This window comes from Pyrgilauda ruficollis, unplaced genomic scaffold (assembly GCF_017590135.1).
Source record: "Pyrgilauda ruficollis isolate IOZ18807 unplaced genomic scaffold, ASM1759013v1 scaffold28, whole genome shotgun sequence".
Classification (NCBI taxonomy): domain Eukaryota; kingdom Metazoa; phylum Chordata; class Aves; order Passeriformes; family Passeridae; genus Pyrgilauda; species Pyrgilauda ruficollis.
Window position 1 is genome coordinate 1,303,764 of NW_024524155.1, and position 24,575 is coordinate 1,328,338.

Here is a 24,575-nt window from a genome sequence, read left to right on the forward strand (position 1 = left end):
GACCCAACAGAGACATAAGGGAGGTCTATGAAAGGCAGAGTATTCAATCAGCCTTAATCCCTGCTTTCAGTAAGGCAGTGTCTTTAAGTACAGACTAATTAGTGAATAGACATGGTTGTAGGTTCTTGTAGACATATCTTTTGTTGGCTTGAGATGAACTGAGCAGCTAATAGAAATGGTTTAAAATCTCTGCTTTGCTTTTCTTTGAATGCATTGAATAGGGTATCGAGATGAGAAAATATAAATCAAAGCAGGAGCAAAAGTAAATATAAACTATCTGACTACCTATGTTAGTATATTCCATTTAGATATTATATCCATTTAGATATTGGGACTTACTTACTCTTGTAGCTCCCAGTCCTGGCCTTCTTAAAGAGCTGTTCATTTTATAACTTTTGACGTATAGCACTATGAGAAAAGCATGTGGGTTTTTTTACTGTTACAGTAATGTATTATGCAAGCATTACTTTGCACTTAAATAGTATGTTAAAGTCATCAATCATAAAGTGATCGATCAAGATAAACATACTTCCCCCATTTTAGTGCTAGAGAAACTTAATTCCAAGAAGTGAAGTGAATATCCTTAGGATTTGATTACGTGCCTGAGACTAGAATCTAACTCTCTAGAGGGATGGCCCCCCTCTTTAATCATTTCTTTATTATATATTGTATAATAAAATTTCCCAACAGGTAGGAATAGCCATCTGCACATTGCAAAGTCATTTATGGTAAAATTGAATGCAAAGAGAGGCATATGGGGAACTGAGTGAATAATGACTGACATCTAGTCATAGTCACCTGAAAGAGAAAGCATTTCTTAATCAGGCAGACATTAAAAATAAGTAAGAGGCTTAAAAATTAGAAAAATTGTAGTGTTTTGAGATTTTTTTCTGATTATATTCCCTCTACTGTTTGCATATGATGTGACCTTGACACAATGCAGATAGGAAGCAGACATAGCAATTTGCTGTTCTACTCATTTTCTAAAATTAACCATATATTCCAGTAATATTCAATAACAATACCTTGGTTATTGAAACTCATAACCTTTTTGCTGCTTTTTATCACCTGTATTATCCATAGGAGATAATTACTGCAAAGCAGCTGGCTGTTGATTTTAGAGAGCATCAATTGTTCTCCTGTCCCAGCTGTTGGCTAATAAGGACAGTCAACACATCTGTTTCAACAGCTGGTAATTAACAAAAGCCTAATTGCTGCAACTCTTTTAACAACAGATCTATGAAAGAGTAGGGATGTGGAGGAATATTATTTACTCTGTTCTCGGCACTTTCTGTGACCAGTTTCTTTTTCCTTTTTCTACTTTGAACACCACTGCCTTTGTCTGACACACTGAATGGCAGGACAACACAATATGGTAATCCAGAGCTTAAGTTTTTCAGATCTCTGGTGCTGTTTCTTATTGCAACATTTCTTTGCTAAGTTGCAAGATGAAATGGATCAAAAGCATTTTGTGGAGTCTCATACAACAGGGATAATCTACTACAGTATGCTTTTGCAATAGGGCTGCCAATCCAGCAGCTTCCAAAAGAAAGTAATGGGTTTCCCTGTTTGTGGATGAGTTTAATAGCTCTGCACCCCTTCCCCAAAAAAGTGTCATCATTCTGAAAGTGATGGTTATTTAAGAATTCTTTTACTGCTCTTCAGATGCTTTACAAAATTTGTTGTACAGACAGTCTTTTTTCTTTCCTCTGATGAGACCCACATGTTTTTTAGTTTAAAAGTAAATGGTAGGTGGCACCTTGCACTGCAGAAATATCTCACCATTTTATTGCTGCAGAATTGGAGAGGGTTCTGCACAATGGTTGTCTAAATATCTATGTTTATAGTATCAGTCATCAAACACTAATTCAAAGACATTTCTCTTAATTAGACTTATCCTTGGGTACAGCACACATGTAATTGGAATACTTGTCACTAAATAGAGAGAATGCATGTATACAAATACAGGGAAATGTTAATCCCATTGAAGTCAACAGTGAACTTCTGTTGGCTTCAATGGGTTAGGATTTTCCCTGCAAAAACCAAATTTTCTTAAAAGCCGGAGACAAATTTGGCATTCATTGTGCTACCCATGAAAAGAACGTATTCAAGCATTAATGGATCTATGGCTGAAGTATTATGCAAGTCAGGCATGTATTATAGATTGTGTGAAAGACTTGAGTAAATAAAAATTTCTAAGAAATAGCATTTGAAGGGGTATTTTGAAGTGATAAACCGATGATGAAAATTGTAATTCTTTGGTAAAAGTTAGTCAAGATCACTTGATTAAACTTGCTTTACTAACATTTCAGTTGGCAAATATTTCTGTACACTGAGTTCTTAATTGTCTGCTGGGTATGTTGAAAGGTATAAAAGAAATTCTGCTCAAGTGCTTGCCATTGACAGAATACAGATTGCATAATTAAAAATATTCTGGCAAGACAAGTTTAGTTCAACAGGTGTTCAAGTTGGGAAATGACTAATAGGTGCAGAAGTAGAATATATACTCTGAATCAATAAAAACAAAAGCATTGGTTAAAATTTTAAGATAGTAACACAGATAAGTGTTTACTGTCTGGGTTTATCATGAAGATTTTTTTGTACACAACAATCTTTGTTGATCACAATTATGTTTTCAGTGTTGCACAAATAAGAAGAAATAAATAAACATTCTGTATTAGATTATGCTGTGGAAAATTGCTGGAAGATTTGATAGTTGAGAAAAATGTTTATCTTTTCAGTGGATTATATTATGTTATTTCACATGTTAACAATTTTTAAGAAAATTATTATGGGTAATGTATCCCTTTTCTCATTCACTTCCTTTACTCCAAAGATTACAGTATTACTTTTTTTCCCAGTAGAAATGTAGTTGAGTCTGAGTTGCAACAGAAATTCAAGTAACTAAACACCAAAATGTACATAGGAACTGAAACAAAATGGTTTTGCCCAATGCAAAGATCTACTAGAATCTAACTGAATAGATATGCAATAGAAGGTAATATGATTACCTCATAAAAAATTAGTAAATAGATTTTTAACAGAAAGGAGCAGAAATCCGTAGTATCAGAACATACTTTTGAGTCCTGAGTGAAGCTAACTCACCTGTATCAACAGATCTCTCTAACAGTATAACATCCTTAACAAACCATAGATGGATCCATTGCCTGCTGATTTGATAGGAAAGTGCCCTCTATTGAATTTTCTCCGGTGCTATTCTCAAATGTCTTCTATAAAGACTTAATGTATGTTCTCACAAACACCTCTATTTGCTTTTCTTACTTTAAGTCCTTACTCTGAGTTCTACTTGGGTAGAAAGCATTGCTGTTAAGATAGTGGAGAAAGCAAGATTGAGGGAGTTGTTCTGTTCAGAATCAACTACTCAGACTCAATATGACTGATTCTTTTACACAGCTAGTGTTGCAACAATAGAGACTGAAACTGTTCTAAACTATCTGTTGAGGATGCTTGCATCACAGGAGACATGATGGTGGCTTGTTCACAGTGTCTCAGAAATTCATGGTCACTCCAGTTGCACAAGTAGCTCAAGGTCATGAAGCCTACAGCCAGCCTCAAGTGCAGACATGGAACTCCTGTCTTTTTCCCAATGCTGCTAGGCATGACATAATCCAGCTGGAGAAAGAACTCAAATTGTCTTGCTATATTGTTTGATAAGAACTTCAGATATCAAATGAGAAGTACTAGCAGACTTGCATTTGAGAATGTCTTAGTATTCATGCTCTGTATATGTCAGTGTGGGGCATACTCATGGATTCTTTCTTATTCCTAAATCTCCTGATAACAGATACTTTTATTCAATAATTGGTTTTTTCTTTTCTTAGATTAACAATTGCTTTTGAACTCAGCACTTTGATTCTGTGTTTCTTTATATACAAAAATATCAGATAAATTTGGGTATGCATACCTGCTGGTCATAAGGTGAAGACCACAAGGTCAAGTGACAAACATTAACTCTTAATCTCTTGCATGCCTTTCCTTACAAATCCTGGAAGAGTAAAATAATTTAACTGGACCAATTAATATTTATAGACCTCTACAGACTCATGGCTTTTATGAAAGAATTTTAGTTAAATTCTGATAATGTGGTTAGACACTGCTGCCTTCTGTGGTAGTACTGTCTATCAGGAGGTAACAGTCATTCTGTCTTTTCACGTGAAAGGTTTTATTTTGGAGAGTATTGTCATTTAGCATCTGTTACAATCTTTGAAGCATAAAGTAACTTTACTTTTCCATAAAGTTACTGCCTTGCATGCTGGTTTTTCCCCTCTGACGAAGAATGAATTATTTCAATGACGTATTTTCTTACGTAAAGAGCTTTATGAAATGTTGCAGAGTGTCTCAGCTGGACTGTTTCTCTTGGACTGGTGTCACACTGAAATCAGAGGTGACAAGGGCAGCTAAGTTCAAACAGCAATGAAAGACATCTTCAATGGCTGGTCAAAGCCAAGGACTTTACTATAAGGAGGTGTGCAGTAGAGGCTGAGTGATGAAGAAAGGTTAGAAAGATTTGCCTTTGATTTGAGAAAGAATTACTCCTACATCCTTGAAATGGAGATGCGGGTGATACCTGTTTAACAGCTGAGTGCCTCACCAGCTTACTGGGAACGAGAGAAAGATTTATCAACCTTAATCAAGTTTATTAAGCCATTATTAATTTATAAGACCAGTTACCTGAACATAGACTAGTAACAAAAATAGGATCAGGGCACGGACTTGCACAATGACATGCAACCATTCATGCATTCTTTTGGAGAACTCCCTGGCATGGTTTTAACCCACTCTCCCAGATGATGCTTTTGAACCGTACTGTGTGCTAGGACCTATGGCCCTTTGACAGTCTGGTGTTAGCAGCCCTTCCTTCTAGGAAGGTGAATGGAAGAGAACTTCTGACCATTTTTTAACATGAATAAAGTCATGTCAGTAGATCTCAAGGTCAGAACATAGTTTCTGGTCTGTTCTTTTTAGCAGTAGAGAGTTGGGTAATGTGGTTAGTTTGGGGTCTGTTAGTGGAGCCTCAAAAATGTGCCAGATGGAGAGCCCTGAGAGCACACAGTTTCTGGCTGCTGCACAGATAAAACATGTCTGGCTGTAATATGAACTTTTTTCTGTTATTCTGCCAGTTCAGTTCCGCCCCAAACTGGATAAGACACTTTTGGGGCTGAGGGTAAAGTTGTTTTTATTGAATAGGGTCTTTGTTACCACAAAGCTTCTGAGACAACATGACATTACCTTTTGGATCATGTGCTGGCAATTTGCTGTTTGTGGCAGATACTGACTTCAAATCATAGGTGGCCAAATTTTTGTGGACAATGGGTTTATCATGGGTGCTGACATTTGAAGCTTTCCCAGAGTAACCTGCCAGTAGGACTCAGACACCACCTGGAAGGTTTCTTCAGCTTGCTCCAGCTTACACAGTTGTTTCCTTCTTGATTTTCCCTAAGAAGATTGCCAGTAAAGTTTCATGTATAGTGCAATCATCTTCATGGTATGAAGTCAGACCTCTCAAAATTGAGAGAAACATGCCTAGTATTAAAGTAAATCAGAGACAGTTTTTATCCTTTGTTTTAAGTTTATATTGGGTAACCTGATATGTCTTAAAGGGGTGTATCTGTTTTCCAGTCCAGTTACCTATAGAGCCATGAAGAGGTAAATGGTTACACCATGCCCAGAACAATATCCTTTATTTTACTTTCAAATAAGACAAGTTTCTCTGTACTGCTGATGTTTTTTCATTGTTTATTTGAATTTGCATTTTCCAAATGGATTTTTAGATGAGAAAGAAAGTTTGTGATGTCACCAAGGCCAAACCTGAATTACAGAACATGAAATATATTTCCTTTCTACAGGTCCTCAGCTGTAAATGGTATGTAATCTGAGAAGTAAAGAAATTCATTTACATGTGTTATTTTCATATAGATTGTAAAGCCGTGACTGCTGTGCAGAAATCACAGTTGTGAATGGGTTTTTCTTTCTCTATTAAAAGAAAGTATTCTTGATTGTTTTCTTTTTATGTTCTTTTCACAGTGTACATTGTGATTTAGTAGTGAGTCAGGTATCTACCTACCTGTATATAGAGTCCTATCTATTTGCTCTTTAAAGCACCCCCAGCTTGTGTTCTTAATAAAATCCCTCCTACCAAAAGGTCAGTGTCTCTGCACATGGCGTTACTTATGTGCAAAGCCCAGTCCAGCTATGAGTGTGTATTTTGGAGCTGTCATCCTTTGAATTTTTCAGGCACCTTTTTGTCATTCACTATGGCTATATCTTACCTAAAATAAGACTTATAATATCATTAGGTAGTTATCCCTATGCATAGTAGGCATGTATGATGGTATCTCTGGGGTTTTTAACCTATATATGCAAAAGAATGGAAACCATAAATGAAATCTTGACCCTGGGAAGTCAATTGCAGTTTTGTGTCAACCTCACAAGGACAGAATTCCAAATGAATCGTCCTCACTCCCTAAATAATTCTTTAAAATAAAATGCTTCCATGTATTAGTCTCACACTCTTATCACGTGTCTTGGATTGTCCTTTGAATGGGTAATTTTCCCTGCAATTTTCAGTATATCAGTATACTGTATCAGTGCTTGGAAAATGTATGGCATATTACAGAATAATACTGCAGATGATGAAGAAAATTTGTCTCATCATATCTAAGGTTAGATGATCAAATCCTTAATTCTCACTGAAACTTATCATGGGCATTTCATATAGATACTTTCTTACATAATGTGGTAATTGGTGAATTGTAGAATCATAGATTGGAAGGGACTTTGAAGGTCGCCTAAGTCCAGTCCATCTGCTATGACCAGAAACACCTTTCACTAGTCCAGGTTGCTCAGAGTTCCATCATGTCACCTTGAACACCTCCTGGGATGGGCCCACTTCTGTGGGTAAATCGGCCTGTAATATGTGCTTGTAAAGGAGCAAACTACTTGTTAAATACTGCTGGTACAGTGAGCTTCTTCCCAATGTGGTGTGAGCACATAGTACAGGAATAAGGCATCATATGTCAGGCATAATGATATTGTTTGCTTTTATTGTCATAAAATTAACCAGATACATATCTAGTCTCAGCAAAAATGCTATTGTATTCTTTCATTTTCTTTCTCAGGGCAGTCAAAAGGTATTTGGTGATTTTTTTTTTCTTCTAATTGCACAATCTGTGTAGAATTTGTTGTGACCTGTTGCTAACGTCCCAGTCACAACAGGATCTCTTAGAAATGAACAACCATGCAAGCAATGTTCATCTGGTATGGTAATGTATTCTCACTGGGGAATTTGTTGTGATGGAGACAAGAGTCTAAATGTTAGATAGTGACATCTCTTACAAGTCTTCTGAAAAACTCCTTAAAAATATTAAATTAGGGATGGCGTAAAGGCTGAGTTGAGGAAGGTGACATAAGATAGAGGTGAAGCACCATATTTCTTGAAAATGACATTTAAACTTTTTCTTTTAGAAAGAAGATTTCAGGGTTAAAATTCTTAATTCCAATAAAAGAAAACATTAATAAATTCTTTGTACGGTAAATGAAAATCATACAGGTTAAAAACCCACTGTTGATGCTCTCACATCATTTATGTGAAGGCTCTTATTTCAGCTCCCTGATCCAAGTTTGGCACCCTCAAACATTTTGATGGTTGAATTCTGGAGTTCATCTTGTTTTCCATTATGTATCCCTGTTTGGATCTGCTTTTCACATACTTAGCCATTTAGTAAAAAAATATTTTTGTCAGTCACAGAGAGAGAAGAGAGACAATGATAGTCACCAGAACCATGGAAAATTCACATGACTTTGTAGCAGGGAAGCAGTCTCACTGGGAGGAGTCCACCATGCTGCCCAGAGTGGGTTAGTGCAAGAAGCTGGGAGTCAGCATTAGGTTTCTGCATTCAAAACAAATAATCTAATCACAAGGCTGGGGAGGAGTTCTCTCTTCTGTCAGAAATCCTCTCTGACATTCCTCAGAAATACTTCCATCTAAACCAGTGTATCTTCACAATGCAGTGAAATAATGCTTTTTATTAAAAAAAAAAAAAAATCATTACAGCTATTTATTTGGACCAACAGTAGTATAGTAGTATTAGATTGTAGAATAAAATATTATGATTAATTGTTTCATCCTGCTGCAAACTCATAAAGGTCATGTTTGCTGTTGAGATACCTTTCCTTTGTGCCCAAAGGGTATGTCAACCCGGGTGTGGTTGTGGCAGAGGGTTGGTGAGGGCTGCAACTTAAAGTCTGTTAAGAGTTCCCACAATTGCCACCCTTACCCTGAAACTCGCACGCACAGATAACCCTCAGCTGGTTCTTTATTGTATTTTTTCTAGCTGTAGTGATCCTCCACAGCAGCGCAGATCCATCAGGGATCAATAATAGTTGCTCCATTTACTCGTAAGACAGGTTTAGAAAAACTATTTCTGTTAGAAAATTGTGTGTTGAGAAACAACTTTGCATGAATTTCTAATAGTTTCAGTTACTATTCCAAGACTTTCCAGCTCAGTTTATCTTCCAGAAGTTTTATTTGGTGAATATTGAAACCTACACTTCAAACTTCAGAAGTAAAATGTTTAATTTTTGTATTTTAAATTTGGACTTATTCTTGTTAGTTATGTATTTCATGGTGTGTCAAAATTTTCTAACAATTACTATAGTAATTGAATTTTAAATTTAATTTTTAAAGTCATCAAGGCCAGCTGATATTTAAATGCAAGTTGAAACATTTTATCTAATTTTCTACGTCAATGTGTCCTCTTTGTATTGTAATGAAACAATTTGACACTTCAGGAGGATGATTTTAAAAAAAAGGGAGATTACTTTGTGTGTTATTAGAGTGCTAGCCATTTTCAGTCCTTTCGTTAGCTGGAGTCTTTTTCTTGACCCTGAAAACCTCTGATCCCCTAATTAATGAGACAAGCGCTTATATTTCTTTCTAGATCAAAGCATTACCTACTTGTATTGTTGGTGAAACAGTTTGATATGTTGACACTTTGATATAGAAAATAAGATGAGCTGTTGTAATCTGCACTAAGTAGCAGCTGCTAATGTAAAAATAACAGAACTGTTAGAAGTTGGATCTCATGTGTCACAACATGACCTGCTCTATCAGGCAGTATGTATTTCTCTTACTGACATGATGTGTAAAATGTAAAAGCATTAAAAATAGTGTAAGATTAAAATATTTCTTCAGTTTAAATGTTTTTTTTTACAGACTTGGGGGGTTTTTTTGTTTATTCTAATTCAGAATGAAAGAAACTTTTATTTGCCTTCCCAATCTCCTGCTGCCCTGAGAAGACACCTGAGCTCTTCCTATCCAGCTAACCTGCTAATATCAGCAGAAACATACTTCTTCCTCACAAGAAATGGGAGCCATTCTCTGTTGTCTGTTTGAGGCTGGATTCCATTTCAGACTCCAGATAATGTAGGACCTGGAGTGGAAAGACTGCCATTTTTCTCCTTTACTGCCATTTTTCCCCTTTTCTCTTTGCAGCTCTACCAAATGTAAATGACTGGGACCATAAATTGTAGAAATTAACTTGGAGACTCCTCAGATTTCCCACACAACCTTCTTCTCTCCTGTGTCAGTAGAAAGCAAAAGGCTGGTAGTGACTATTACTGAGTGAAGGAATAGTGCATTAAACTCGTGCATTAATGTGTATCTCAGTCAAGCCAAGAGAAGTTGTACTGGGTAGAAAGGGTGCCCATTCTAATTGAGTCAGTTATAATTTCCATGCAAATAAAGTACAAATAAGTTGTCCACAAGAAGGGTACTTATTAAGCAAGGAAGTTAGGTCTTAGAAAACAGGAGATCTAGAGACAAATGAAAATTGCCTGAGGTTAAGCTAAATTTGCCCTTGGAAAGGAAATTGAAACAAACAATAGTGTAACAACTGAAATGAGAACAAGGAAAGAGGAAATATGCCACTGGTCTGAGAATGGCATGGAGATCAGGGGTAATTCTGGATTAGGTCTAAAAGCATGTGATTTTAATTTTTGTTTCTCTCAGCACTGGGCAATGAAGATGCCAGCTGTGAGGATAAGGGTTAAGAGAAGTGAATGCAAATGGAGTACATGGCAGCTGTTAGTAGATTATTGTGCTTGCATTGGGTTAATGAATGGTTTCCATCCCCAGTTCTGAAAGAGCTGGTACCTGAAATTCCAGGAATGATAGTAAAGTTTTTTAATAAATCTTATGAGGCCATGTGCAGTGTACTATGACAGGGAATTAGCAGGGAAAGCATCTATATTTAGAAGGGGAAAAAATATAATTTTGACAACTGTAGACCAGTTAGTCTTTATTGTGAGACTTCAGAGTAAGTTTGAAAGGAAAATATTTTTAAAGCATGGATTCATCAAGAGTGAATTAAAGTACAGTTTTTACACAAGAACGATCATGCAAGAATTCTTCTTTGATATGATAACTGGTTATTTAGACAAGGAAACTTCTTTAATATAATCTGACACGTAAGCTTGTAGGTTGTGCCATATGGAAAATTATTAATTACAGCGGGGAATGCATATATTGTTATTTTACAAGCAGGCACAAGCTTAATGTGGGAAATGCTGCTTGCTGCTCGCTGGATTCACCCAGCGTCTCTTGTTTGGAAGAATGGGCACGTTTAACTCATGTCTGTCTGCAAAATGTCATGTACCCATGAAGGAGATGAGGGATTAGTCAAAGGCAATAAGGAACTAGTTAGCAGGAAGGCAGCAGCAAACAGATTTGAAGGAAGAAATGTTAAGGTCCAAGGATTTCACTAGTGGAATTTCTCTCCAATTTCTTACCAGCTGGTGCTGAACCAGTTTTTTTTAATGCTGTCATTGAGAACCTTTGGCATGAAGAGCAGCAATGTGCCAAAAAAATTGCTTGATGATACAGAGCTGGGAATTGTTTTTAATAAGGCATGGAGATATTATTAATACAAAGTATGTTCAAGCTGTCTTGCAGAAAGATTGGGATGGCCTCAAGTACTGGAAAAACAAAAGCAGTGGGGTGGAATTTCAGTGCCAAGTGTAAGGTATTATCTTTTCAGGATGAATAAGAGTTTCCACTGTCAACTGGGTAATACCAGTGTAGTGTGCAGAACAGGCTGGAGGGTGACTGGGAGCAAAAAGCGTACAAGAATGTGTCAGGTAAGAGGTTTCCACTGGCATGAGTACAGAGTACTGAGGAGAGATGCATTTAAATTGATCAGGGTAATGAAGAGCCTGTTTAGTGAGAGGCAACAGAAAAGGTTGTTTATTTAGCCTATCTCTGAAAGGAAAAATAAATGCTTATTTATATATATTTATATATATATATATATATGTAATGTTCTGTATAAATGCATGAGAAAATAAATCAGTTTTTTTAAAAGCTATGAAACTTTATTAGTCAAGTTAATTGGATTTTTTTCCTTTCTATTGGATATTGAAAAGTCTTACAAAAGCCATCTCTCACACAAAGGCGAGGTTCCAGAGAGAACCTGACAGCATAGGAGGCTGTGTGTTCTTACCTCTTTCAATTTAGATTAGCGTTGAGGGTGCTCATGTTTGCCCTAGAGGAATTAGGAAAAGATAAAAACTAGTTTTATCCTCTGTTTTCCTTTGCTTATGTCTTGTATTTTTCCCAGACTTTGTGGTAAGAAAACACATGACATTGTTCTTTTAAATGTTTTGAGGCAAAAGCAACAGCAAAAGATCAGTACCAAGATTTTCATTAGTTGAGACCAGCTATTTTAAGTTTGATAGGTAGCGATTAGATTTTATATTTAATTGGAAAATTTAAATTTTCACCAAATAACTGCTAAAATGAAAAATGGGAAAATAATGCAACAACAATTCTCCTTTGCAGTAAGGTGGATAGGGGGACAGAGAATGAGAAAGGATCTATCCACATTAAACCAAATATGAAAGTGTAAAAACTTCTGGACAAAACAAAATCTTCAGAAATATTTTTCACAGTATCCAAGAGATCATAATACCCTTTCAGGGTTAAAAAGGAGCTTTGCTGAGAGTGACACCTATACCAAAAGGTGACCAAGCTCACCTCTAAAGTGGCCTTTTTATGGGAAACCACCACCAGAGGAACCTGCATGTAATTCTTCTTCTTGCCTCTTCTTTACCCTACCTTCCAAAACAATTTAATCAAAACAGATAAATTTCTGTGAAAAGTTCTGATTTCCACAGCTTGACATTTTCCAGAGGAACAATATTTTGTTAAAAAGTTCTCAAGCAGCTATTGTTATTACTAGAGGTGAGCTCATGCAGGATTTTTGCCATATGCAGTATGGATGCATTTCAATATACATTTAGGAGTCTTCCAAATTCTTTACTGTAGAGCAGATGCCATTATTTTAGTTAGCAATTTAACGTTGTGATGAGCACTGTTTTGCTTTCCTTCTTCTAGTGAAGGAAGACATCTCTGCCTTGGGAGGATATTTGACTCGTTTATTTGTGTTTACCACCCTTCAGGCCTGTGAACAATGGGTCATTTTGTCGCATGGCTGCATGCTGTGCACAGAGACTCTTGTGCTTGGATTTTTGTTGGTCTCTTGAAGCTGCCTAGTATCAACTCCACTGGAAGTTACTGAGGAGGCTAAAAAATGTCTGTTTTTCTTCCCTTCACTTTTTGTAGCTCTTGGGTTTGTTGTTTGTTTTTTTTTTTTTATTTAATCCAAAGAACCTGATTCTGCTGATATTTTTATTGGTACAAACCCAGATGCAAACCCAGTCAAATCAGTGCAGTTTTTTCTGCTGAAAAACTGACATAAATAATAGTCTTAAGACTCTAGGGCCTCTGACTCTTGTCCTGAACAGCAAGTGGAACATTAGGTGTATTTTTATGATAGTTCTCCAAAGAGACTAGCCGTTAATCTCTCTGAGTAGGTGTGTCAGCTGCAAACATTTCCTTCCAGTCTACCATTTCAATCACACTTCACAGTACACTGAAAATTGGCAAGGATGTTAATTACCGGCCTCTAGAACAAACCACCTACTTTGATTCAAGTGTGTTTTCCAATTTTTAAGAATGTTGTTTCACCTACAGAACAGTATAATTACAGAAAATAGCTTGGTTTGGCTAACATCTTGTGTTCTGTGAGTTCTGCTTGCAAGGCAGCAAGCTACACCAGGCAAGAGGCTCACCTGCAGAGGATTTTAACCTCTTTCTGACAGAAGTTAGGGCTTGCCAGCATGCAGTACATTGTTTTCAGTATCAGAAGCTCAAAACCACTGTCACTCAGATGTTAAACATTAACGCTTTCTGCTTTTAAAGCTGAAGGAACGCCCCCCATATAGTAAGAAAGTTTTTATTCACCAGGGAACTTCCTGTTAAAACTTTATGGATCTCTCTCACAGGAGCAATTACAGCAGTGGGTCCTGTACCTGGGCAGTGCAAAACCCTGGGTGCAACACGACCCACCGAGCAGCACGGTTCAGAGACTGCTTGTGTAGCTGCGTTTGTGCAATGCGGTGTTCAATAAAATTTGCCAGGAATCAGCCAGGTATCCAGGACATGATTAATCAACCAGCAGAATGAATTGCCCATAGATGACTGGGAGTTGACAGTAAACAGTAAAACACCTGCCTTGAAGACTTACAGTCTTAAGAGACAAACAGGAAACAGAAGCAAGCGGGAGCCCTGTTTTAGGAGAGAGATTTTGAGGCATACAGGCAGAGCTGTTCATGATTATACAGTGAGTTTGGCAGACTTAGAGGCTGAACTATGTGCATTTCCCTTCATGGGTTTGTAGCTCATATAACAGGTCTTTAATTTACTAAGAAACTTTTCCGCAACACTGTCCTGAAGAGTTGGCAGAATCCACAGTTGGCATTTCTCACACATGTACCACTTGGTTAAGGGCCTTACAATTTGTACAATTAATAACTTACACCGTGAATTAAAAACATTGGAAAACAGCCCAATGCTCAGGCTCATGTGTCAAGGAATTGCTGTGGAAGCCTGATCTTATTTGTTGTTACAACAATAAATCACTCACTGATTTATTTATATGGTACCTGGGCCCTCAAGGCAGTCCTGCAGTGCTATTGGAACTGGACTTTTAAAATTAATGGTGATTAAGGTATAGACGCATATTAAATATGCATGAATGCTTATTTCTCCCTGCCTCCTCTTTAGCTGTTGGGGCTGACTCCCTTCCTGAATTGCAAGCCGCGTGCTGCAATTTCCATTATGGTCGTGAGTCACGCTCCCTTTAGTGTGAATCAAGGGTGGGAGGGGGAGTGTCCGATGGGGTTCACAGATGGGAGATGATGGTGATTGCTCAAGGATTCCCTCACCCCTCTATAAACCAGATCCTGGGTAAGAATGCCCCCAGATCCCAGCATGAGCTGTCAGTGCCAGCCTCTGGAGTCCCTGCTGCCTCATTGCCTGCCGCTGCTCAAGGGTCCTGGTTATCCAGCAGCTCTTCTGCTGCTAACATCAGCCAGGGGCTGCTGCCCTTAACAGCTAGGGAGCCATGTGCAGACCAGAGTCATGTGTCAGTAGTTCATGGCCAAGAGCCTTGCTTCACTTTCTATATGTTGGTCAACAATTTTGCAGTATAGCAATATATATCATATGAATATATATTGCATATATATCATATGAAATATGTTTGCTGATAAACACTTGGCTGAGTTGAAGAGTTCTAACCTTAGGTATTCGAAAAACTTACACGGGAGAAGCCATTCAAAACATGAATCTGCTAGGGGGAAAAAAATAGAAAAATTTCAGTGCTAGAAAAAGAAGGAATATTTCATATGAATTAAATAGTCTGGGGTAGTGCTCGTTTGCTTCCTGGTGGCTGATACCATGCTGTGTTTTGGATTCAGTATGCAAATAATGTTGATAACTGATGTTTTAGGTGTTGCTATGTGGTGCTTGCCCCAAGTCAAGGACTTTCAGTATGTCCTGCACTGCTAGTGAGGAGGTACACAAGAAGCTGCGAAGGAGCATGGTCAGGACAACTGACCAAAGTGGCCAAAGGGACATTCTATGTGATAAAACATCATGCCCAGTATATAAAATGGGGGGAGTTACCAGGAAAGGGTGTGAGTTACAGCTCAGGGACAGGCTTGGCATTAGTCAGCACGTGGTGAACAGTTGTATTGTGCATCACTTGCCTGTCTTGGGATTTATCTCCCTCTGTCCCTCTCCTTTTTATTACAATTACTCATACTAATATCATTATTATTATTATCTTCTACTTTGTTTCAGTTATTTAACTGTTCTTACCTCAATCAACAAGTTTGATTTTCTTTTCTTTCCTGATTCTCCTCACCATGCCATCAGTGAGAAGAAGGAGAAAGAAGTGACCAAGCAGCTACCTGGTACTTAGTTCCTGGCTGGGGTTAAACCAGAACACTATGTTACATACAACAGTATAACTCTATGTGTGCAGTTATAATGGTTGAAATTATTGCACAGATTGATGTGTTTTCAGAAAAGTATGGATGTTCTGAATAAATTAGTTATCAGTTGTTTATCATTTTCACAGGCAGAACTGATAGCTTTGCAACAAGTAAAGGAAGCTGCTCTTCAACAGTGCAAAAAACTAGAGGAAGAAGTCCAAACATTGCGTGTTTATTACAGGTAAAATGATTGATTCTAATATGAATGAGTGACTCATAGGGGAAATTTTCTGTATGATGTCTGACTGAGTGAGGAAATGGCCTTATCAAATAGGTATTTGTTGGAAAAATGTGAATACATCAATGAATCAAAGCCTGCATTTCTGCTCTACTGCTCACCAACCATCTCTTTGAAACAGGAGTCCCCTTCTTATAGCCTGAATTTTGTATTAGTTTCTTCTAAGGGAAGTGAAAAGTTTGTGATGGCTGATTTTTACACTAAAAAGCTTTGCTATGGCAATGTGATCACTTAAAAACACATGGACAAAAGAACCAGATTACTTAAATGCTTGTTTCTTCCCTGATTGTTTGCACATACGTAACTTAGTCAATATAAATTTTAGAATAATACATTTGTAATTCTAAAATACCCGTTTCTTCTTCAACCCCAATATATGTGCCTTTTAATTCCTTATGTTCTGTGGCAGTATGGAGAATGAGAGAAATACCCATTCTCATTAATTTAGGTGGGCTGCACTGAACATCTGCATGGATCAGTGGGTTTTAGTCCCTAAGGAAAAGCTCTGTGTGGTCTAGTGAAGGAGTTAGGTTGTTTTACAGAGTGATGTTGGGTTACAGCTCTCATTTCATCCTGACCTCCTGTGTGAGAGGAGATACAGAGCTGCCAGCAGGTTAAAGGCAGGAGAATTGGCATCAACACAGCTGAAAATTGTGAATCTGAAGGCTGAATGTCTGTGATGAGGAATGTGGGCTACAGAGGTAAATAATAAATCTAGTGTGAATACTATACTCACTGGAAATAAAGAGGACTAGTTATTTATGTCTAAAAAGCATTTGCAGTAGCAGAACTGTGTATGTTTTCAGTGTTTCAGCATTTGAAAGTCAAAAATACTCAGGTTTCTAGAGGTTTTTCAAGTTTTCCCTTCTCATTAAGTTTATTAAAACCTTGGAGGGAAGTTTCAAAAACAACTTTTGTTCCTAAATCTCATAGGCATTTATTTAAAGCCTGTTAATAGTGAATAGAAACCCCAAGCAATTTGTGATTATTGCATTTAATGAATTTGGTCAGCATTTAGTGTGTGCATAAATTATGGTATGATTTACCAAGCTAGAAAGAATTTATTATGGTGCCCTTATTACTCATTTAAATGGGGTTTTTTTTAATAATTTAAAAACTGAAGTGCAATTTTTTACTGATATTTTAGAAATTAAGAATTTGCTTGTGTTGATCTGACACATTGTAGGAGACTTTTCACTGATTTTTAACTTACATTTTTGGCATAGCCTATCGAATTTGCAGTAACATACAATGTTTAACAAGTATAGTAGGCAGCAACAGCCATTTACTTTGTAAATGCTTTAAATCCCAGAAATATTAACAATAATGATTTGCGGGAATCAGCAGTAGGATGTACCATGTTAATTTGAACAGTCAAAATGTCACTGTAAGTTGGTTGACAGCATTTACAAAATCTATCCAGAAGGTGTGGGAGCGCTCACCTGATTATCCCCTGGGGCAAGAACTTTTGTATTGCTACTGATTTATACAAGTTATAACATCTAAAGTAGAAGATTTTATCTCCTACCTACCTCACTGTTCTAGAGGCTGATGTGTTCCGAAGTGGACCCACAGAGTGACTGATTGAGGTTGGCAGGGAACTCTGGAGGCTGTCTTGTCCAGCTCTGCTCGAGCAGGACCACTGAGACCTGGTTGCCCAGGTCCAGAGGGGTTTTGAATGCCTTAAGTATTCCATACTTAAGACATTCAGGTTATGAATCAGAACCTCTCTGTATGGAAACACTGTCTTAAGCATACAAAGACATGACTTGAAAAGCCAGAGGCCATCTGGAGCCGAACTTGAAAGGGTTGTAAAAGGCAACAAGGACTCCTATAAGTGCATAAGCAGCAACATTTAATTTCTCAGGCCTGTCTTTTGACATGATTAGAAATTAATTGCACCATTATGAGGATTCTTATGAACTTCTTGACATTTTGGTTACAGTTTCCTTTAATTTACATGGACATCTGCAGCCCTTGTCATCCAATAGTGTGACAGTACTTTAAACACATGCCAAGGGAGACAGAAAAGAATGTCACATGTGCATAAAGCTTGGGAACTGTACCAGGCCAAGGGTGGGATGGCCACAGTAATTATGAATAACAAGGTAGACAATGCATTTCCCAAGCCATCCCAAATGAATGAAAATTTGCACTCTGATTTATATGTGGAAGGGACGCATGTATGGATGTCTGCTGGGTCTTCTTATTTCCTCATGGTGCTTGCCATACTATGGTAGTCTAGAATAAGCACTGGGAGTGTTTTTAGACAGTCTGTTTTGAACTGGGGTGGAAGTTTGCTGCTTTGATCCAAGTGAGTTAGCTCTATGATTTGCTGTTCAAAACTGCATTCCCAAGAGTTACTGCTCTTTTTTGGACTTTGTAATTCCCCAGTGAGCAAAATATAGGCTTCCACATATGCTCCAATCTTCATGAGAACTGTAAAACTGCAATGTGGCAATGCCAGGTGCACATTCCCTTCACCTACTGTTCTTTAAGGTCTTCACCAGATTCTTACACTTTCTGTCTTAAGCCCCAGCATGACAAGGGCTTGAGAATTTTGGCTCATCTGGTGACTTCTCCTTTTGCTCTTAGGTCTTCCCTGGCCTTACAAAAAGCATTTCTCCTACTTTATTCTTTTTCTCCGTTTTTTTTTTTTTTAACTGAGATTTCTATGAGTCTTGGTTTAGCAATGGTACTCCCCAATTTAATGAGGGATTCTCCAAACTACATGCCACTCGCTCATTGCCCCCTTCTCCCTCCAGCTTCTTCCCCTGCAACAGGATGGAAAAGAGAACTGGAGGCACATAAGGTGAAGCTCAGGAGTTGAGATAAGAATAATTTACTGGAAACAGCAATGAGACAACAAAATAAACAGTAACAGCTACAATATTAATAACAAAAGCATACAAAAGAGAGAGTAATTCACATGCACAATTCTCACCCCAACCCAACCACAGCCATGCTATCCCAATGGGAAGGAGCCCCTTGTCTCCAGAAAAGACTCCCTTCTCCCTCCAACTGGAAAATGTCATGAGGTGGTGTAGAATATCCTCTGGGTCACAGCCATGCTCCCTCCTGCCTACTGCAGAAAATTACCCTGTGCTAGCCAGAACCAGGACACTACATCATCCTTTAACTTAGAAGAAGCAATTTTAAGAAAACAAAAACAAATAAACAAAACAGAAAAAAAAAACAAAAAAAAAACAAAAAAAAAACCTCAACAACAACAAAGCAAACAAAATAACCTAGAGGTTCCCATTAATGCGTACAAGTGATACCTATATCACTTGTACTTGTGCCTTAACACACAATAACATTTCAAGGATTTGGTCACAAAAGTAATGACTGTGTGTGTATATTAACTATTTTGTATGCATACATGTGTAAACAATACCATTAAAATGTGCATTTTTTTACCAATCTGACTTTCACTAACATTAGCATAATCCAGGAAAAGCAAAGTATCATTTGATCATACAAAATCAGGGGAGAGATACTTAGGTCCAGAATATCTGTATGTGTGAAGTAAGTACACACAGACATGCCTAAAGGAGGGAGAAAAGTGGAGACCTTCAGGGGAAAAAAATAAAATCCCCTTCTATTTTCTCCAGAGGAAAGATTCTTGGTATCTAGAATATTGCATCCAGTTTAAGGTCCCCAGTAAAAGTAAGACATCTATAAATTGGAGAAAGTTTGACAGAGGGCAACTGGTACAGCCAGGAAGCCATAGCATTTGCAATGTAAAGAGAGACCAAGGGTACTGCTCTTGTACAGCCTGGGAAAGAAAAAATATTCCTTTCTTTGTTGGCTCCAGGGAGACCTAATGGCAGCCTAACAGTCTGGGCAGAGGTTGTCAAGAAAGGCAACCTCTTCACAGTGCTCCATGACAACAGGGTGAGAAACAACTGACTTGAATTGAAACAAGAGCATTTCAGACAGGTTACACGGGAAAACTTTTTCCATGGAGGCTGTCCATCATTGGAACAGGTTGCCAGAGAGGTTTTTACCATCTCCATCCTTGGAGATTTCCAGTGCCTAACGTGATAAAGTCATGAGCAACATGGTGTGGTTTCATATTGATGTCACTTTGAGAAGAAGTTAGGTTGGACTGGAGGCAGCCAGTGGTCACTTCCAACCTCATTATTCTACAATTCTCTCAGCTGGTAGCTGCTGCTCTTTGAAGACGTTCATTTTTTTTTCCCTCCAAATGTGAAAGAAGCCTGTTTTGTAAACCACACTTGTTTTCAGGTGAAGTGAAAAGCAAATCCCAACTGAAACTGTAGCTTCATGGAAAGCTGTAATAGCCTAACCCAAAATTTAAATTAGCTTTTGCAGATATAATGAGGAAGCATTTATTTCCCTCTGACTTTTGACTTTCTGAAAAGAAAGCATATCCCAGAACAATTTCATTCTTCTTTAGAAGGGACAGAGAAGTGAAATGGAATTAAAAGGGAGGAAGAAGCTAATTCAGATACATAAGGAACAAGAAGCTGGCTACAAATAAAGTTTGGCAAGTTCTGTGCTTTTGTTTGTTCTTCTTCTGTTGTCTCTGTGTCAAGTTTCAAAAACAAAATTGTGTTTTCTGGATGCTAACTCAAAAATACATACCAGAAATTAAAATTTGCATAACAGTTAGGAATAGCGTAGAGTTTCTGTCCTACTAACATAATTGTTTATACACAGTGCTCTTTAAGCTAGAGATTAATGCAAATCATAAGACCCTCAGTGACCAAAGTAAGCTATATCCAAATAACCAGTTTTAAAGTATATGGGACTCCTGATACCTCTTTCTCATATACCTCTGTTGTTTGAACATCATCACAAGTTTTTTATTTGCATATTTTTCAGTTATGTGATCTGTCCAATTTTATAATCAGGTTCCTTCTTCCCCTAGATTTATATGGTAAGTGTGACACCTTTGGTCAGTTGGAGCCAGCTGTTCCAGCTGTATCTCTGTCCCACTTCTTGGGCACCCCTCACCTGCTCACTGCTGGAGCGGAATGAAAAGCAAAAAGGGCTTGACTCTGTGTGAGCACTCCTCAGGAATAACTGAAACATCCGTGTGTTAGCAACACCTTTTTTTCAACACAAATCCAAAATATATGCCATACCACCTGCTATGAAGAAAATTCACTGTATCCCAGTCAAAAGCAGTATAATGTTGCAAAGTAATTGGAATATATAAGTTATGGTGAGCATGGGTGAAAAAGATGCCTTATTTTACAATTATATGATGGTTCTCAACAATGAAATGGAAGATTAATTAACTTCTGTAAGGCTCCTTGTACTAATAAGTACAGTTACCTGAAATAAGTATTTTTAGATTCAAACTTTCAGTTAATATGGGTAGTTTCTCTGCATTCAATGCTAGCAGTTTTCTTGCACCTTAACCAGTTGTAGCACTTTATAAGTTAAAAACTATTGAAGAGATTTAACAGAATTTAAATCTACAAGTTTCAATGCTTACAATACTTCAAATGGAATACTTGGAATTCATGTTTAAATGGCACAAACAAATGGTCTAAATAGCAGTTGGTTTTATGGAAGTCCATATATTTTTCCCACAAAGTCTCTTGTAAAAGGACATGGAAGTTCATTTTTTTAAAGACTGAGATCAATAAATGTGAAAGTAGGAAATCAAGAAGGTTCTTTATTATTTCCCCAAATAAAGAACTTAAAGACTCAGTGGCAAACTCAATTCTCATCTTAATTACAGAACTGAATCGCCCTGTAACAGGAGAAATAGATGAAGAAACATATTTCTTCATAAATAGCCATTATTTCTAGTCCTGGATAAAAATACTTTCTATTCAAGCTTTGGATACAGTTGTGTGTGTTTAATTTAGTTCCATTCTATAGTTTCGTGACTGATGTTATGGAATATAATACTCACGTGGTGCCATTTCAGCCATGCTCCATGGACTCTGTGTATGGATATAGAATGGTGTAATTCTTGCTGTTAGAATGTTGCTTTCATTCAGTTTTAAGGGCTATTAAAAACTATAAATTATTTCTAGTAGAAAGTCAATATTCATCTTCATAGCCACTGCAGTAGCAGGTCAGAATACAATAGGCTAAATAGTCAGGTTCTTGTACTCTGACAGACCCCTGCTCAAACATTTCAGCCTGTTTGTTCTGCCATCTCTTAGTCTTCTTCAGAGTTCTCTCAGTCAAGATTTCCCTTAGGGGAACACAATATGTAGCAGAAGATTGGGCTGCTCTAACATCCAGTTTCCCAGCCCAAATGAACTGGAACCCATTTACAGTGGGATTAGTGAAGCTGCAACCACTAGTGCAGAGTGGTGATCTCAGTCCTTCCTCTAAAGCAATAGCTGACTGCCTTGAGCATCTGTCCCAGCAGTTTACCTCAGAGAACTGGTCTTTTCCTACCTGGTTTTTTTTTATCTCACTTTTTCAGTTATGGCCGTTGACTCATTTTCCTGCTCTTTTCATCTTGTCTGCTTGCTTCTGTTCTGGCAGTTGCTGTCATTGTTTCAGTACTAGTTGCAGTACTAGACATAACATGGTGTAATTACAGTCATTAAGAAGAATGACCAAGTAATGGTGTCACTGTAAACCACATGGTTCTTTTTGAAGAGCAGTTTTGGATCATGGAGAGGACATCAGTTGTGTTTCAAGTATTCTCTGTTCTTGCAGCAGAGACTTCTATTTTATTGAAGAGTTTCAGACACCTGACATTAAACATAAACCTTCAGCTAATTAAATTTCCCACTTACAAGCACAGAAGAGGTTCTTTTTTTATACCAAAGAGATAAGGGACTTGGATATGCAGTGGGAGACCATGTAATACATGTTTTGGAGGAACCTAACCTGCTCCAGTTTGATCCAGCCAAACATATAGAAAGCAATGAATCTGTAAGGGAACACTAAGGTTTTTGTTTGTCTTCTGTTATAACAAAAGAAAGGCAGGGACTGTCTTTCTGTTTGTTTATTGAACTGAGTGTTAAAATTGGTAGAAAATTGGGGTGGAGAAACACTGCTGTCTTTAAATCAGATTGGTTAAAACCAAATTTTCTCTCAGCAATCCCTGGAGGGTTCAGTGAATTTTTAGTCAAATTGTGGGAGTGAGGGAAGCCAACACCCTGATTATTTGGACCTGGGATTTGGAATCTGTGTGCTCAGTCTTCTCTTCCTCTGTTTTGTGCCACTTTGCAGTGAGGTGCTGCAGCCCCAAAAGAATTGGGATTTTAGGTGAGTCTTTCTCTGTAGTCTCATAAGCGTTTTCCCACTAGTAAGCCCCTGTGTCCCCTATGACTTCTTTCCTTTGTCACTTTATTGCTTGTGCAATCACAGCTCTTGCTGGTGTCACAGGAGATAAAAGTCCAAGGTTTGGGGGCTGTTTCATGAACTGGATCAGACAGCCAAAGGGGGGAAGACGGATCAGTGAGCTGCTCTGCATTGGAAAGCAGCTGCATGAGGTTTTACTGGTGCTACTGAGATGGCTGTATTTCTCAGTGGCTTGATGCAGGTGAGCAGTAAAGGCAGAGCACTCCCTTGTTATCCTTGTGTATTTCACACTTTATTGAATTTATTATCCTCCTGTCCCTGCCCCATTCCCAGACTTCTTGTTCTCCAGCTTGGAATTTATTGTTGTCTCACTTTGTGCAATTGTTCAGCTTTCTAACAATAACATAGTCAGAGAGACTGACTTTAGAAATAAATGTGTAGATAGAAAAATTTCTTTGGAGCATGGCAGACCAGACTCACATCCATTCTCCGGTTAGTATTTGACCATTTGCAAAGAAAAGGGACAGTGGAGAGAAACTCCAGTATGTACCATAGGCTTGGTGTTTACAATGGCACTTTGGCAAGCAATGCAAAGGCGAAGCAGTATCTGAACCTATTGGAGGCTGATGGGTATCCATTTTTTTGCCCTCCAATGAAATATTTTAGCCATCAGCATCCTCTTTAACCTTTCTGTGTCTCTCATTCATTTAGAAACACAGAAAAAAAATTATTTGAATATTTTGCTTCTTGCCCTGACATTGAGTTTAAAAGTTTTCCTATCTCACTGTGAAAAAAATTTAGCATGGCAAAACAATTTCTAACTCAGCTTTAGTGATTTATTAAAACTTTAAGAGAGAGGAAGCACTGAACTGTCAAAGATCCAAGGCACCTGATGGAATAACAAGCCACCTCACGCCATGCCTGCAACCAGAATGTAGTACACTAAAATTGCCTTGTGCTGCTGTTGGATTGGTCTGAACGACACTTTATGAAATCTTTGTGCCTGATGTTTCCAGGGCCTGGCTCTTGGCCTTCAGAGGTGCCTTGCCAATAGAAACACTAAGCAGCAGGACTGAGGAAGCAGCATGAATAAGGACTGGAGCGCCTAACACATTCTGTGATGCAGTTTTCATTTGCACCATGCGCTAATTCCACTACTGCTTCTGCTGCTGGGTGTTATAGTGGCAAAGTTTCTTAAATTTTTCAAATTAGTTGAGGACCAACCAGTCACTTTTTGTGCCAAGTACTTTAAGGCTAGAAGTGCTCCACAGGTCCTTACACTGTCTTGCACCAGACTTGAGCTGACTTCTCTACTTATTTGAGGTCGTGGGGTAATGTGAACTAAAACAACATTTACTTTGTCGTTTTTGCTGGGATGGGCCTTTTCACATGAGTTTCTGTTCTTCTCTAAGAGCAACAATTTGCTTGACAGAAAGGAATTCCTTGCCATTGGATGCTGATATGGTCTCACGACTCTGTATACAGGGCCCTGCTGGCATTATGTTCACAGCTGTCCTTTGCCTGGCTGATTCCTTCACCTTCTTTTTTACCTCTGCTCTACGTGATTTTCTGTTATGACTTCCTTGATTTCTCAGTGAGCTGAAAAGTCTGGGAGGTGTAACTTTGTTCTGTGCTTTTTTGAAATAAGCACATAGTTAGAGATGTCTAG

At 37.9% G+C, this 24,575-nt stretch overlaps 1 protein-coding gene across 1 annotated transcript in view; it reads left to right on the forward strand.

The window, feature by feature from the left end:
* The window catches only part of MIPOL1 (mirror-image polydactyly 1), a 162,065-nt gene that overhangs the window by 99,665 nt on the left and 37,825 nt on the right, over positions 1-24,575 (forward strand). The window contains exon 12 of the mRNA XM_041472129.1: positions 15,504-15,598. Coding sequence (XP_041328063.1) covers positions 15,504-15,598 — 95 coding nt within the window. The remainder of the gene's footprint in view (positions 1-15,503; positions 15,599-24,575) is intronic.